The sequence below is a fragment of the Natator depressus genome, chromosome 11 (assembly GCF_965152275.1).
Source record: "Natator depressus isolate rNatDep1 chromosome 11, rNatDep2.hap1, whole genome shotgun sequence".
Classification (NCBI taxonomy): Eukaryota; Metazoa; Chordata; order Testudines; family Cheloniidae; genus Natator; species Natator depressus.
In genome coordinates, this window is record NC_134244.1 from 4246262 (window position 1) to 4262368 (window position 16107).

Genomic DNA, 16107 nt, shown 5'->3' on the forward strand with positions numbered 1-16107 from the left:
TTTGAGTCTCGGCTACCCCAGGGTCAAGCCCCAAGCCATTGCAGTCAGTAGCACGGCTCCCATTGCTTTTACTGGGGGGAGAACTTGGTCCTCGCTTCTCTGCTCTCAGAGGTGTTTACGGGGGGGGAGGGGGAGAGAAAAGGACTGTCTCTGTGGTTCCAGTGGGATCCCCTGCACGGTACACACCGGGGGGGGCACTAGACAAATGCTGGGCCTGGGTCAGCAGCCTAGGAAAAGCCCTGACTCTCCACGTTAAAGAGCTGAGCGTCGCCCCCCATCTCACTGGCTGCTGCCCCAACCCCGAATGACGACTCCCCCCCCTTTGTACTGGGTGGCCAAGGCAGTTCTGCTGGGAGGCACAACCCTGTGCCGCCGTGGGCCTGTTTCCCCCAGCCTGAGTGGCTCTGGAGGTTGGCGCTAGCTGGTGGTGCTACAGCCGGCCGAAAGCTAATGCTCTTCTGCCTCAGTTTCCCCCCCTGCTGAAGTGATCTCCTGTGTGCCTGTGAGCTCAGCCCGGGGGGAGGCACAGCCAGCCGTGGCCCCGTGTTACAGCTGCCAGTGGGATCCCCCCCTCCCGAAGCATTAGAGCCGCCCATCGGCCTGCCATCACTCATGGAAGGCCTGGAAAGGGGATTGAGGCTGGTGCAGATTCAGGCTGTCCCAAGGCCTTCTGCTTCCTGGGACCCCAGCAAGCACGCAGTGATTGGGGTGCGGGGCTGTGCATTCCCCCCCCCCCACTGTCTATCAGCATAGGGATCCCTTGCCCGACAACGAGAGACTGAGTGGGCCAGCCAGGGAAAGGGAACCCAATGGAGACACAGCCCCTTAGGTGCCTCGCCCACACAGAGCTGTGGGTCTCTGCCGTCATTGCTCCCAGACCCAGCTGCCCGGTCCCCTTCCGAGGAGCCCGGGACTGAGCCCGGAGAGAGGCGGATGCCCGGCTGCACAGAAGGGCTGTCAATACTCCCTAGGGCCGTGACTGTTTGAAAACTGCACTAAGATTCGCTAAGCAGGATTGAGCCATGTCCCGGGAAGTGGCTCACCAGGCCTATGTGACCCTCCCACCTTGCCCCAGGACAGGAGTTTGTTTTGGGGGAATGGTTTGGGTTTTTTTAATGGTGGATCCAGCAAACCCAGACGGGAAGACTCCCTCCAGTAACGGCTTAATCCCCGGGGAGGCGCCGGTGATCTCTGAGGCACATTTCACCTCTCGGTGTCCTTCTCGCCTGAGTCTATGGCAATGAAACAAGCCAGGGTGGGGGGCAAAGGAGGATCTAATGGGGTTCAGATTGAAAGCAAGGCCAGGGCGTGGTGGTGAGCAAATAGCTCCTCTCCGGCGGGGTTATTCCGTGTCTGTGCTGCGGCAGGCAGGCTGATTTAAAACCACTAGTACAAGAGCATTTTGCACTATTTCTCCATTCTCCTCTCTCGCACGGTTGTTTTTTCCCGAACGGAGTGTGTCGATTTCAACAAGCGACAGTTCACCTTGAGTCCAGCCCTCCCCGGATGAGCCCCTTGGCTTGTAGTCCAGTGCACGGCGCTGCCTCTTGCCCCACCCCCCGCCCCGCCGGCCTTGGTGTGGCCTGTCCAGTGCAGTTATCTACCATTGTAGTACCGCCGTGAACACACCAGATTCCGAGATCCCTGCCTGGTTTTTAATCTTTAAGCAATACTCACTACACATTTTACGGTAGCTTTTTATAGCTTTACATACATACAGTAGCTCTGTTTTGTTTTGTTGTTTTTTTTTTTTTCGTGTGTGTGTTATCGTTTTTCCAGTAAAGAAGAAATATACATAATCGTACTGGTGGGGAAAAAAGAAAAAAAAAGCAGTTTGTGAAAAACTGACAACGGATGAGGAGCTTAATGCTCTGTTTTGTACTTTTAAAAACAAATCTCACGTTTTATTAAAAAGTGAAGATTGCTGTATGCTATTTATTCAACTTATAATTTATGTTACTCTTTGATCTTTGTCTTTTCTCATGGCAAAGCATTTATTTAATAAAGTTATGCATTCAGTTAGCGCGGGTCTACGCCCTGGTGGATGTCTGCATGTGGGGGGGGAGGGGGCTGAGCATGAACAGAGCTCGTGACAATGTTTTGGAAGCAGCGTCACTATGGTAAAGGATGAGAGGAGCTTATAAAGCTTCATGCTTCCAGCTTTAGCCATTCTAACTATTTAAGGGGTTAGGCCAGGCCCTTCCTTCCATAGATGCAGGGTTTTCTGTGTCTTGCTCTGAAGCTTTTGTTAGTGGCTTCTGTCAAAGACAGGACACGGGGCACCTCAGGTCTGCTCCATGCTGGCAATTCCTATGACACCGCTGGACGTTGCTAAAAGCTCTCACAAGGCTGATTCCTGGTTAGTTTGGAAACCGGACCATTTCCCAATGAGCTGAAGGCTGTCCTGCTTGGAAGAATGGGCTGGCTGCTTCCGAGAGCAAGCACATATCCAAAACCCTCACGCCTCTCTCCCTGGACAATAGCCCTTGCAGCCCGTGGCAGTGTTTTAGCAGATGCAATAGCCTTTCACTAGAGGGCAGCACTGCTCCCTCATACCCCACACGTGACCAGGGTACGATTCCTGACTCTCCCACCGGCTTGCTGGGTGCCTCCCACAGGCCAAAATGTTCCAACTTAGGGTCCTCATGGGAGGCATCCAAGTGGAAAGCCGGCCACTGCCTAACTTTAAGCAGCCAAGTTTGACCTTTGGTGGCTCTGTGCCCTGCCTTCCCCATTTGTAAAGTAGGCAGGAAATATTGACCTTCCGTCATGGAGGGGTGGGGAGGGGCTTTGCATTCATGGCTGTGCCATGTTGGGCCCTTAGGCAGCTCCTCGTTACAATCTCTGCTCATCCTGATAAGGCCCTCTGAGCCTTTATGTCTCCACAGCCCTTCACAAACTGCAACAACCAAATCCTCTGGTGAGAACGGGCAGAATCACGCGCCCCAGTTTACCAAAGGAGAAACTCAGGCACAGCGTGGCTAACGGAGCTAGCCAAAGTCTGTGTCAGGGCTTAGATCCCAGGGGTTCTGGGCCTGTGGCCGAGTCCAAGGGAACTGACGGGAGTGCAGGATTGTACTCCGCTCCAGTGCTTGGGCCAGGCCAGTTTTAAAGTACTCCAGTGATGAGGCTGAGAGGAGAGACACCTTATCCTAACAGGATAAAAAACATGGCATCGGATCAGGCCAGTGTCACCGAAGGTCAATGTGTCTGGCCGCACACGAAAGGGACTAAAGTCCTTGTGCACTGCTGCCAGACCGCTTAGATAAGGCACAGCCTTGCCTCACGGAGTTAGGCAGAGTTTTGTGAGGTCCCACACACACCCCGCAGCCCCAGCCCGATGCCCTGACTATATGTGCAGGCTAAAGGAACAGCCCCTCCTCCCATGGTTTGCAGCTGCAGCCCGGCTCAGGGGGGACGCCCAAGCAAGAGCATATTCTAGATCCAAAAGGGTGAGTCCTTACTGAAAGTGCCATTTAAAACAGACTACGTCACACTGCGCACATCCAGGGAATAATCGCGCCTTTCCAAGGACACGGTTGCTGTGACGGTCTGGTCTTTACACAGCTTTTGGGGGTGGTGTGGGCTGCAAACCATATTCATGGCCCGCCGGCTGGCTCGCCCATGGGGGGGTCAAACCACGCCACCTGTTCGTGCTGCGTGCTCGCTGTAAGGGCGTCGCCGCGAGGCCGCAGAATGCAGCCCTTCCAGCAGCCACGCGTGGCCAGACAAGAACAAGACATGGCCAGACACAAAGAACAAACAGCAGCCCGAGTTGTTCGTTTCCCCTCCGCCATGGGAATGGGAGGCTGCAGTACTGAATCTCTGCCACCGGGGAGGGGTGGTGTGGCGCTGTAACTCGGCCGCACGCCCAGGCCCATGGACACTAGTCCCAAGGCCCGTGGACACTAGTCCCAAGGTAGCATTGCTCAGCAGCGAGCAGGCCCAGCGGGCGCCCCTGCAGCCCACGCAGCGCCCGCCCCCCCCCCCCCACAGCAGGATGTATGCCCCCGCCCCCGGGCAGGGTGGTGCCCCCTTGGTGCAGCAGGATGGAGGGGAGCAGGGTGCAGCCAGCTTTGTCTCTCCCTCTCCCTTGGGCTTCAGGGATGAGGCCAGCTCTCGGGGTTGACCCGTCAAGCGCATGCCCCTTGGCCGTTGGCTTGCTCCTCATCAGCCCTCCAGTACAGGGCAGTCTCGCTCACTCACGTGTGGTGCTGGCCCTGGTCTGTGGCTCACCAGACTCGCTGAGCCCGGCTCCTTTCTCCAGTATTGCTTTTCTCCTTAAAAGAAGTCATGTGACAACCCAATTTCCAGCCCCTCTCCTCCCTTCCTCTGTCTACCACACCTGGGCAGAGGGGTGCTGAACCCACCTGCACAAAGCAAAGGGGGGCCGGTAAGGTTTATAGGTGCTGAAGGGTGACAATGACCCATACGGCCACTCTTCATACAGACCTGACTAGCCAGCTCTGGCTTTTGGGGTCCTTAAAGCCATCAGGGACCCACCCAGGTCTCGTCCCACCACTGACCCTGCAGATGTCGCCAGCCCATCCCCCCCAGCTGCCTGCCTGTCTGATGACCCCCACACACACCTCTCCTTTGTTGAGGGGCCTCCATAACACAGGCAGCCAGAGTGGAGCCGATGTGCAATGTCCCAGACAGGGAGCAGGGGCGGCTGTGCCCCGCAGCGCCCCACCAGGGCCCTTGGCAACCAGAGCCAGCTGGGCTATTAGCACATTAGGGACTGATGCAGCCGCAGAGGTCAAAGAAAGGCTGGGGCTGATGCTCAGAGCGAGCTTCGTTCCTTTTTCCTCAGGTCTGTGAGGGCTCGTGTTTTCCATGCCCTCCTCCCTTCCTCCCCTCCCCTGGTTATTGGGCCAGGCTCTATTTCCATTTGTAAATGCACTATAGAGAGCTGATACATGTGTGCATGGGGGGGGGGGGGGGGGGGGGGGGAGTGTGTACATGCACCTGTGTCTGCGTGTGTGTGTGTGTGTGTGTGCATACGTTTATGCGTGCAGTGTCACCAGTCCTGAGCAGTCAAAACTCATGCGTCAGGACTCCCCAAATCATGAGAGTTTTTTTCACTCTCACTGCTCTTTGACACTTCCTCATTCTTTCAGCTTGTGGGGAAGCCACTGCCCCCATCCCTGTGGTGGGGGTGAGGGGTGGCTGCCCTGCCAGCCATTGCTATACCCATCTTTAGCAACTGCCCCACTGGCCTTCTCTCTCCATGTTTCCCACAGTCTCCTGCCCCCTACATTCCCCGCCCCCAACAACAAATAACCCTCCCTTTTTCTTTCCAGCCTTCTACCCATCACAAAAAGAAAAGGAGGACTTGTGGCACCTTAGAGACTAACCAATTTATTTGAGCATGAGCTTGCGTGAGCTACAGCTCACTTCATCGGATGCAAGTGAGCTGTAGCTCACAAAAGCTTATGCTCAAATAAATTGGTTAGTCTCTAAGGTGCCACAAGTCCTCCTTTTCTTTTTGCGAATACAGACTAACACGGCTCTTACTCTGAAACCTACCCATCACAGTCTCCCTCAATGGCACCATTTCAAGATATTTGGTGGGGAGGAAGAGGGTTTCCAGTTCCTAACCCCATCATGGCAGGGACCCTGTTCTGGTCCCTGCTCATTGCCCCTCCTCGGATCGGTGCCAGGAGTCGAATTCTGGCTGGACTCCCTGGCTCTTCGCTGTACAGGAACAGGCCCCCCGGGTGCTAGGGCCCAGCATGGTTTGGCCTGGCCACACATTTCAGAGGCGTTGGGACCCACCAGCCGGAGCGATGCTCGGGCCCACGCCGGTAGCCGCTATACGGATTTAGTGCAGGACCCCTGCTTAAAAGTGGTCAGGCCACAGCCCCCTGCCTGGCTCTGTGGCCTAGGGACCTTTGCACAAGGGGCATTCATCCCCCCCACCCCACTAATTGGTGCCACTGGCTCCATCTCTGCCTCCCCCCACCGTCCCCTGCACCCCCTCAGTCGGCCTGCCTCCTGCCCCCCATGTTCCCTGACACCTTCCCTGTCCTGCTCCCAACCTCCCACCCCCGAACCTGCTGGCCCACAGGCTCATTCCCGGCCTCTTTACATTCCCCTGGCCTCTGCCTGCCCCTCACGGGGAGCCACTATTATTTTCCTTCAGGGCAGGCCAGCTTCAGCCCCCTGGAAAACAAGGGGAGGCAGTGGCCATCTTTGCTCAAGGCAGGCTGGCTGGCACTTGCAATTATATGGGACCCATTACTGAAGTAGCTGAGCACGTACCACCTTTATGCATTTAGCTTCCCACCACCCAGTGAGCGACGGGCTGGCTCGTAGCCCCATTTTACAGATGGCACACTGAGGCACAGAGAGACAATGACTTGCCAGGATGTGTGCGACAGAGCAGGGCTTGAACCCAAGCCTGGTGCCCTAACCACTGACCCTCTCTGCTGAAGTCCAGAGTACAATGAGGAACAAAATGATAGGTTAAGCCCCGTCTATGTCATGGGTGATCCTACCAAACGGAATGAGAAATTACCAGTGGCTGACAGCCCTGCGAAGGCACCAGCCATATACTGGCCGGTCTGGGGTGATTTGCAAAAATCTGTACTCGGGCATCACTGAATAATTAACAATATCTCTGGTGAGTGTACGCCACCCACTGGCTTGTGGCCTCACTCCGTCAGGGTTCAGAGAGTAGCTCTGACACAAGAATTAAGGCAGAGTCCTGTTGCAACGCCCTTTATTTGAGTCTGCTCCCGCTCCCTCTGAAGTCAGTGGGACAGCTCCCAGAATCAGCCTTTAAGAGTCACATATTATTGACCAAATCCCACCTTTCCCACACTGTCAAATGTTGCCTGAGCTGGAAACGAGTGGGTCACCTACACTCACCTGCTTTGCCAACCACCGTAGATTTGGGAGTGGGGATAAACTGTCTCTGACCCTCTTCTAGCCCATATCCCAGCCTCGCCTGGAACACACTGTGAAATCTCAGTCAGCACACAGAATCATAGGACTGGAAGGGATCTCACTAGGTCATCTAGTCCAGTCCCCTGCACGCAAGGCGGGACTAAGTAGTGTAATAACTAGTTGGTTCCTGACATGGCACGGTACCATCTGGCAAAATCCCTGTTAAACCGGGACTATTTGTTATTTCAGACTGTCAGTGTCTGCTTTGTTCTATAAACTCTCCAGTACAATGCATTGGTTCAGGGCAGTTTGTTCTCAACCTGCGGCCCGTGGGCCTCTTGCAGCCCAATCAGCACGTAGCTGCGACCCATGTGACATCCTCAGGGCCATGCATGTAGTATTGGATGCGGCCCACAATGGTAAGTAGGTTGAGAACCACTGGTTTAGGGTCTGCATCACAGACCCTGCAATTGGCCAGCCACAATGAGGCTACCAACCTGCTCCTTACTCAGCTGTGCCAGAGCTACTGTGCTCATTAGAGGCTTGTTCTAAAGGGCCAAAGTTTGAGCCCCGCTGATGACTCTGGTGTGGGCCTGGATAGTCATGGTGTCTTATGTAAGCAGAACTGGGGTGCTCGGCAAATAATATGTAGTGGCCCTGATCCTGAGGTGCTGAACACCCAAAACTCCCTTGGACATCAAAGACAATTAATAACCAAAGAGATGGTTTCAGGGGCAAAAGAGTCTCTCTTTTAAGCGGGATCGCTCCTTTAAAGCAGCAGAGGACAGGGCAGCTTCCATTTCTAATGATACGGGAGACGCTTAGGCCTCCACGAGTGGCAGCGGATAGCCCACTGATGTTCAACAGGAGGCTGGCACATAGCAACCCCTGGGAGCACGGGGCCTTCACGGAGCAAATGAACTTTAGGCTGGTATCACTATTATTTGTTCAGCATCTGGTTGTCACATTCCGCATCGTTCATTAGAAAACGTGCCCCTGGCCAGCCCTGTGACGGACAGCCAATATCCTGTAATACGCAGCAGCATTGTAGCCGTGTTATCCTGGATATTGGAGAGACAAGGTGGGTGAGGTAATATCCTCTATTGGACCAACTTTTGCTGGTAAGAGAGACAAGCTTTTGAGCTCACACAGAGCTCTTCTTCAGGCCTGTAATATCCTTGGGGAATTAAGATCAACTTTACTGAATTAAGCTAAACCTTATTGAATTAGGGTTAATACCTTTGGGGTTTTTTTGCATTAAAAATGCAATTGGATGTGTGTTATGGGGGTCATGTATGTACTTCCTCTAGTGGGGAGGGAGAATGCTCACGTAGTTCTTCCATTACCAACCCTTTGAACCCAACCCCCTGGAGAGGTGCACACGCTAGTTCAAACTGGATTCACCAGGGACCAATAGACAAGGACAGGGCTTTTGGACAAATAGCCTGGTTTTAAACTAACTCAGGGTCTTCTTCCCAATCCAACAATTGGACAAGAACCATGATCCATGGAGCGCTCCTCCAACTATTAGGGTAGGGTTGGAAAGACTGGACCTACTGAGCCCCCATAAGACTGGGGCTTGCTCTGAGCTGAAGCTGTGATAGAATCAGAGAAGTGCAGGACTGGAAGGGACCTCGAGAAGTCTTCTAGTCCAGTCCCCTGCTGAACATATAACCACGAGGAATCCCCCCCGGGGTAGGGGTCTGAAGGACTGCTCCTGCCAGAATCCATGCCAGGGTTGGGGTTAACTCTGGTTAGCTCATTAGCACGTGTGTAAGTTCTTTTATTGTTTTAAGATGTTTCCTCTCTAATGCTTTTCCCATAAGAATAAAGTAGGCTTGCATAGGAAGTGCTGTGGGGGAACCAACAACCATAGCAATCACACTTGTTAACTAGCTCTGAAGAGAAAGCAAACAGGTGTCCTTGGGCATTTGGGCTTTGCTAGGAATAACACAACGAAGGCAGGGAACTGTGCAGACAGGCAATGCTGGGGAGCTGGAAGCATGAATGGGTGTTCGTGCTGGGCCACTGAGGGGAAATACAGGTGGCTGTCCTTAGCTGTGACCAAGACAATCTCAGCTTCTGCCCTGTTCTCTTCCCTCCCCAGCCTCCTCTATTTTTCCTGTATTTCTTTCTTCCTTCCTTTGGGTCTGTATTTCCTTCCCTGCAACTCCCATCCCTCCTAGCCTTCACACCTCCTTTCCTCCCCAGTCTGTCTGCTACAATGATCACTGAACAAATGCTGCCATTTAAAATTCCACTCGCCCACTTTGGAGTTAACCTTTCAGTGAAAGCTGGGGTGGCAGGAGGGCTCACTCTGCTCAGAGCTATCGTTTCAGGCCCTCAACAGCCTCCCTGCTTTGGGTTACACGTGGCTCATACATGGAAGATCTTCTTTGCAACTAGGCGGGCCAAAGACTTATCTTTATTCAAAATGAGAGCATAACTGGTATAAGCCATGAGCACTGAATAAATGCAGTGGGCAGGCTGGCTAACGTATCGCTCTGTTCTCACCCTATACAAATGGGACCAATAATAATAATAAATGGCCACTGTCTCCTTGCTGCCCGTTGCGTCATGTTTAAGGGCCAGTATTTGTGTGTGATGCACCAGGCACACACACGTGTTCTATGAACGGATGGGGAAAAAAAGATGACACTTTTCTGGCATCCCATTTAATTTATTCCAACTTTACGCAGTTCAGCTTTTCCAAAAGAGAAAGAAAAAAGCATCATGATTTCTAAACAAACCAAAAGATACAAACTGCAGACGAGATCAGATGCTCCCGAGGTTTATGTGAAAAGCAGAACCACCCCCCCATGATGTTAACAGAGATCAGGTAGCACCGATTTTTACGACTAGGTTTTACGCGAGTGCGCATGCGCGCACGCACACACACACACACACAACATACACAAGAGATGACTCCTGCCCCACCCTTTTTAATCTCCTTCATACTTCATCTCACAGATGGGTGAGCTGGGGGTTTAATTTCAGAGAGCAGCGCCCATGCTGCTTCCATGTGAAATTTTGATCCCTTCCAGAATTTATTTTCTATTCATATTAACAACGCTAAACCTTGGTGTGATTTCGCCCCGCCCTTGATGCTTCTTTTGTCCATTACAGCTCAGCATCTGCATTTAAGAAGAGTCTGCAGTTGTTATTGGTAACTAAGATCATCTTTGTGTGTGTGTGTTCAAGTGTAGGTGATATTTACCAACTGAAGGCACTGGTAACTAACTACAAACTAGATCACAAGAAAGCACATTAAATGGAGCAGCAAATATTCACAGAGCAAAAGAACAAATGTTAACCTGGTCTCACTTCCTACCCCAGGATGGTGTTCTTGGATTTACCAAGTACGGTTTCAGTTCAACTACTATACAGCAAGGAAGTGGACAGAAAGCCTAAGCCCAGAGGTGTGTTACATGGTTCGGCACAGTTAAGGTCGGGTCACACGCCCTCCTTTCATTTCAGCTGGTCACAATTTTGTGCAGCGTTAACCCCTCTCCCAGTTCTATGGGCAGCACATGATGCACACAAGATAACGCAGCAGCTCCTCAAAATGACTCAGATGCATCAGTGGATGGTGGCTCTTTTACGCCTTAGGCTGCTTCCCCACTGAGCTGCTGCACGTTTCCCCATGAGCAGACACTGTGCCACCTGAAAGCTCTTCCAAAGCACTTGTCCATCTTCAACATGCCTGTCCGGCAGAGCCATTGTTGGCTCCAAACTCCCCATGGGCAGTCCACGTGCTTTGCCCTATCTTTTAAATCCCATTCCTTTCCTTTCAACTAATCACCACCTTAGAAATGAACCAACTTCCACATGCAAGCTGCTGTACAAGTTACTCAGAGGAGTTCGACACAAGGAAGCGGTGGAGATGTCTGATCTTCCTCTTTGAATATATTTTTTTTAAAATCCAACGATTACTCTAAGTGTAAGGACCTAGTAATTGTCCTGCAAATGTCACAGGTATGAAAAGAAAATCTCATGGCTTATTCTCAGCTTGTGTGTGTTTCATACAGAAACAAATCAATGTGTAAAGTAACGGTAGAGAGACATCATCTGTTCCTGGGAACTGATCTTCCAGTGCATCATCACCAACAGTTCCTGGAATTGTGTTTATTAAATCTATGAGAGAGACAGAGAGAGAGACAGACAGACACAGAGTGTGAGCGTGTGTGTGCGCGCGTGCGTGCGCACGCAGGGAAGGGAGTGTGGAGGGGCTTTCCAAAGCACTCTATATATACTGCACTTTACTTACAAAAGGTGTGTGCTGAATGGCTGATGCTCCCGGCAACATATGAGGGACGTTGGCAGCCACTTGGAAGTGTGGGTTTTAGATGGGTTTTTGCTATTTAGAAAAAGAGAGAGAGAGAGAGACAGACACTCCCTGGATTGTTACCCTAAATCTGCAAGAGCCCTCCTTTCTCTGCAATTTAATTCTTGCTCCTTCAATTAAAAAAAAATGTAGGGCCCGATCCTGTGAAATACTGAGCACCTGCAATTAAATTAAATTGCAGGTGGTCAGCGTCTCTCAGGATCAAGCCCTTAATTACCTCCTTACGAGTAAGGCTCCTATCCACAAGAAGTGAGATTGCCCAGGAGATTGCGGGACTGGATCGTTAAGATTTAGATTATAATTCAGGGTCTGGTCCCGAGAGATACTGAGAACTATCCACTCTCAGGGAAGTCTATGAGAACTGAAAGTGCTCAGCATCTCTGGGGAGGTTGCCTCAAGTGCAATGCATGGGGCTGGCTGTACAGTCTCAATTCCTTTCTCTCTCCATTGCCTCCCTGGAGGAGGGTGATGGGAGCTGCACACTGGCGTGATCCAGCTGGGAATTCCCCTCCTTTCCTACCCCACCACCACAACCCGCTTCATGACAAACCGAAAGAGCAGCTTGGCAATAGGGACAGGTTGACAGGACTCGAGCAGGAGGTGATGCGTATTATTTACATTCTTTGGTCTTGGGGGGGCAAAGATTTTCATTCATCTTGTTTTGAACATTATCACTTAGGCTCTTTGGAGACACCTGGGGAGCTCAGGACTCTACATTCAACAGGGCTGCTTGGTTTTCACCTGGGCCTCCCGCGTAAGCCGTGTTTCCCTTGCACTACGCTATCGCTTTGCAGTGGTGGGGCTAAGTGGGCCGCGGGGGACTCTGGAAGCACGTGGATGCCTAGTACGCTGCCATAGGGCAGAGCTGACAGAAGACAAAGCTTTGTCTCTCATTGACTTTACACGAAAGACCAAAGAAAAGCAATTTCTGCTCCTTCCCCCCTTGCAACCCACCCTGCACCCCGGTCCTTCCCCAGCAGGCTGAAGGCAAGAGAAGAGGGCCACAGGCAATGCACAAAGCCAGTCTTTTCCAGGACATAAATAGACTTGCTGAAACCCATGTAAAATCCAGCACCGGGGCCAGGCTGAGCTGTCTCCAGTGAGCAGGAACGCATCCATCTACTGCGTGCGCAGGGCATGTGCTCCCTGCTCCTCCTGTTCATGGGCCGTGTAGAAGAGGTGGCACTCAGGGTCTCCGCGGATGGTAGGTGCTCCCTGGATCACTTTCCCAGTGATGGGGTTCACACACCAGCACTCTCCTCGCTGACCATTCACAGACATCTTGCACTGGGGTGGGGGGAGAGGGAGAGATGGACATGGTTACTGGGTGGAAAAGACACGGAACAGCAAATAGCTTCAGAGCCCATATGTCGGAGAACTGGCCTCCAGCTGAAGAATGAAATCAGAAGCCTGGTAAGAAACGGATACAGACTCCTTCACTTCTTACACTAATACTAATTAACACTGAGGTTTGCAGCCTGGATCCCGACTCCTCCCAGTGAGGAGAAGCTTGGAACCAATCTGACACACTGACCCATGACAGAGCTGCTATAGGCCAGGGGCATGCTTGGAGATGAGAGTGTTTTGTTCAGGCCCATCTCTGTCTTTACTATAATATCTTTCCTTCTGAAAGAGCCCAAGATGCTTTGGGCCTGAACACACACACACATACTGCAATGCAACCACCTCGGGGGTGGAGAACGGCAGCCAGCACACTGCACACTGGTGAATAAGCACTGGCCAAGGGCACCAAGCAAACCCTGCTCTTACTAAAAGGAGCATGAGATCTTTAGCGTCTACACAGAGCAGACAGGGCAAAACATCCCTGTCTGGATCCTTTCTCAATGTGAGCCACTGCCACCCACATCCCCCTGAGACTTCTGGAGGGCCAAGCAGTAGGGTGACACCCTACAAAGGAACACTCCCTCTCCTGGCTGCAACAGCTTAGTGCCAATTCTCCTGCAACAGTGAGTAGCACCCTGTGGGGCCCGATGCCCTTAGCAGCTGCACTAGGCCTCATGGGGAGCTTATAGCCCCAGCGTCTTAGTGCAGAAGAGGGAATATTTCTCTGCTCCTGCAACTCTCTGGCTCCCTGCCCCTGCCTGGAGAGGGCCCTGGGCAGCAGGCCCAGGCCCAGGCCCTGCCCTGCGTGGCAGCATCAGGCGCCTATGGTGACCGGTGCTGTCAATACATACGGCAGAGGTTCAGTCTGAAAGACTTGGAGCCTGTGTACACTTTAAAGTTGAACCGGAGCCACTTTCTGCAGCTGGACTGAGGGACAAAACACGAGCCATTCAGGAAAACAAAGGGAGTCCCTCATGCGAGGCCCCTTCCAGGCACCCCGGTCCTGAGTGCTGGGACACAGGAGGGACTGGAACTGCTTTTGTTGGCAATTAGGTTTCCAGACTCAGGGCAGCAAACAAAAAGGAGCTGACCCCAGGGCACTTGGCTCTGGAAACACAGATGGAAGGAAAGTGCAAGGTGACCTTGGACTGCTGGGCCAGATGGAACCCAAGGACAGCCATGAGCAGTGCTCCAGGCTCGGGGACGAAAAGCTCCCAGCGAGAGCTAAAGTCTCCCAGACAAGCTCTGCAACAGCAATAACAACAACATGCTGTCCTTCCCCACCAAAGATCTCAAAGCACTTAACAAACAAGAATTAAGAGAGCCTTTTGTTGTCCCCAGGAGTTAGGTCTACTGTACTGATGGGGAAACTGAGGCCCAGAGAGAGGTAGGGACTTACCCAGGGCCACACAGCTCATCTGTGGCAGATCCAGGATTGGAACTTAAGTGTCCTGAGACCAGGCCTAACCACAAGACTAACCCTTCGCCATTGAAAGGGCACGGGCTGGGGTTTTGTGCCTACTCTTTGGGTGGTATTGCGCATGCCCTCCTCACCACACAGCAGCAAGAGGGCTTATGGGCATTTACAGTGAACATCCTGCAGGGACTCAGGGCCCAATCCAGCAGCCCTTACTCTCATGATAGGACCCTTCCTGGAGTCCACGGGGCTGCAATGTTCAGATGAGGAAGGGCTGCCCAGGTAGGTGTTAGGATAACATGGAGTGTGATTGAAAACCGCACTCCAACCAAACTCTGCTTTCACTGAAGTCAGTGGAACTGCACTAGGAGCTATGTTAGGCCAATGCTGAGTGCAGATGAAAAATCGCACCCTTAGGCCTTGTTAAAATGCCCATGGTGATGGACAGCACATGCAGAAGCTTCGTTAATTATCCTCCCCTGTCTATATTGTGCCCTCCCTTTTCGGAAGGTACAGCGCTCACACTGCCCCCCACCCTTCCCATCTCCAGCCAGTCCCCAGGTGTGTCAGTGGGAGATGCACTCAGTCAGGAAATAGGAAGAATAGGTTACTTGGGCCAGTACTTTGTTCAGATGATGGGAAAGTTCCAAGCAGGGCCGGGGGCCATGAGCCTGGGGTATCATCACCCTTTTGCCTCCGAGAGCAGGCTCAGAGGCCCACAGCTCAGCTGAGGACCTTTCTACAGGTTGCTCCGGCACCCACTGACACCAAGAGCAAAGCCCCCATTGACTTTACTGAGGTAGGATCAGACCTAATTAGGGCTCCGTCCTGCAAGGAGCGGAGAGTCTCCAACCAGGGCTGAGTGCTCTCAACTCCCATTAAAAATCAGTGACAGCAGGATCAGCCCAGATTGGACCAGAAGTGAAACCTTCCCCAGCGGGCTGGTCCCCTGGCAGCTCCAAGCACAGGGGAGGCCAGAATGCAGCAGCTGGCCTGTCTCACAGTTCTCTCTTCACTAGGGAGTTCTGGGGAAGGATTCGCTGCTATTTCCAGTATCTAGCTGTTTGTCCTTTAGTGCAAAGCCCCCCCGCCATTTCTCGGGCATGGTCTCCTCTCAGAAATCCACTTTAGAGAGGCTTTTTCGTCCCAATGCAAGTGAAACCTGTACTGCATAGGGCTTATTCCAGCCTAGATTCCTTCAGACAGATAATCCGTTTCAGGGGAATTAGCCAGGTCGATGGGGTGTGGTCATTCCAAGATAATTACAGCCCTGGAAATCCAGCTGGGCCATGTGCCGCTTCATAGCCCCAAGGGCAAGGAGTTGAGATTACCTCAGAGCCACCACACCCTTCTGTCATGCTCATATCCACAGTGGTCAGTCCAGACCCCAGCTCAGCAAGGGAGTGAATAAGGGAAAGTGAATGATCAAGCACTGGGACATGTCTCCTTAAGGCATCTCCTAGGTATTGATAATACAGAGGCCACTGAGGGAATGGCATGCACATCCAGGTGCAGTCCAAAGTCCTATATGATCTGGATCCTGACTGCATGAGAGACACCGCTCTTCCCAATGCGCCATCATGGCAGTTGAGATTAGATGGGATGCTCTCTCAGTTGCCAACTTTCCTGCAGTAAATAAGCCTCCCGACTTTCAGAATAAGCCGAAAATCAAGTTAATCCTATTTCAAAACAAGGCCAAAACAAGCCAATCCCCAACGCTCTATGTGACTAGATCCCCCCTGCATGCAGTCTGGGACTGTGGTGGGCCCGCTGGGCACCCCTGACTCTCTCTCTCCCCCCATTGCCCTGCTTGCCGGGAGCCAATCAAAAAAAAAAAAGAAGCAACAAGCTATAAGCCAAAAACAAGCCAACAAGCAACTCACAAGCCAGTTAAGCCAAAAACAAGCCCAATTTCACCATTTTTTTTCGTGGGTTTGGCATAGAATCATAGAATCATAGAATATCAGGGTTGGAAGGGACCCCAGAAGGTCATCTAGTCCAACCCCCTGCTCAAAGCAGGACCAATTCCCAGTTAAATCATCCCAGCCAGGGCTTTGTCAAGCCTGACCTTAAAAACCTCTAAGGAAGGAGATTCTACCACCTCCCTAGG

The 16107-nt window shown here is 52.3% G+C and overlaps 1 protein-coding gene across 1 annotated transcript in view; it reads right to left on the bottom strand.

Annotated features, from left to right (window-relative positions):
* Positions 1-10058: 10058 nt before the first annotated feature.
* The window catches only part of IGFBP2 (insulin like growth factor binding protein 2), a 101907-nt gene continuing 95858 nt past the window's right edge, over positions 10059-16107 (bottom strand). Inside the window, exon 4 of the mRNA XM_074967037.1 lies at positions 10059-12523. Coding sequence (XP_074823138.1) covers positions 12356-12523 — 168 coding nt within the window. The 3' untranslated portion in view covers positions 10059-12355. The remainder of the gene's footprint in view (positions 12524-16107) is intronic.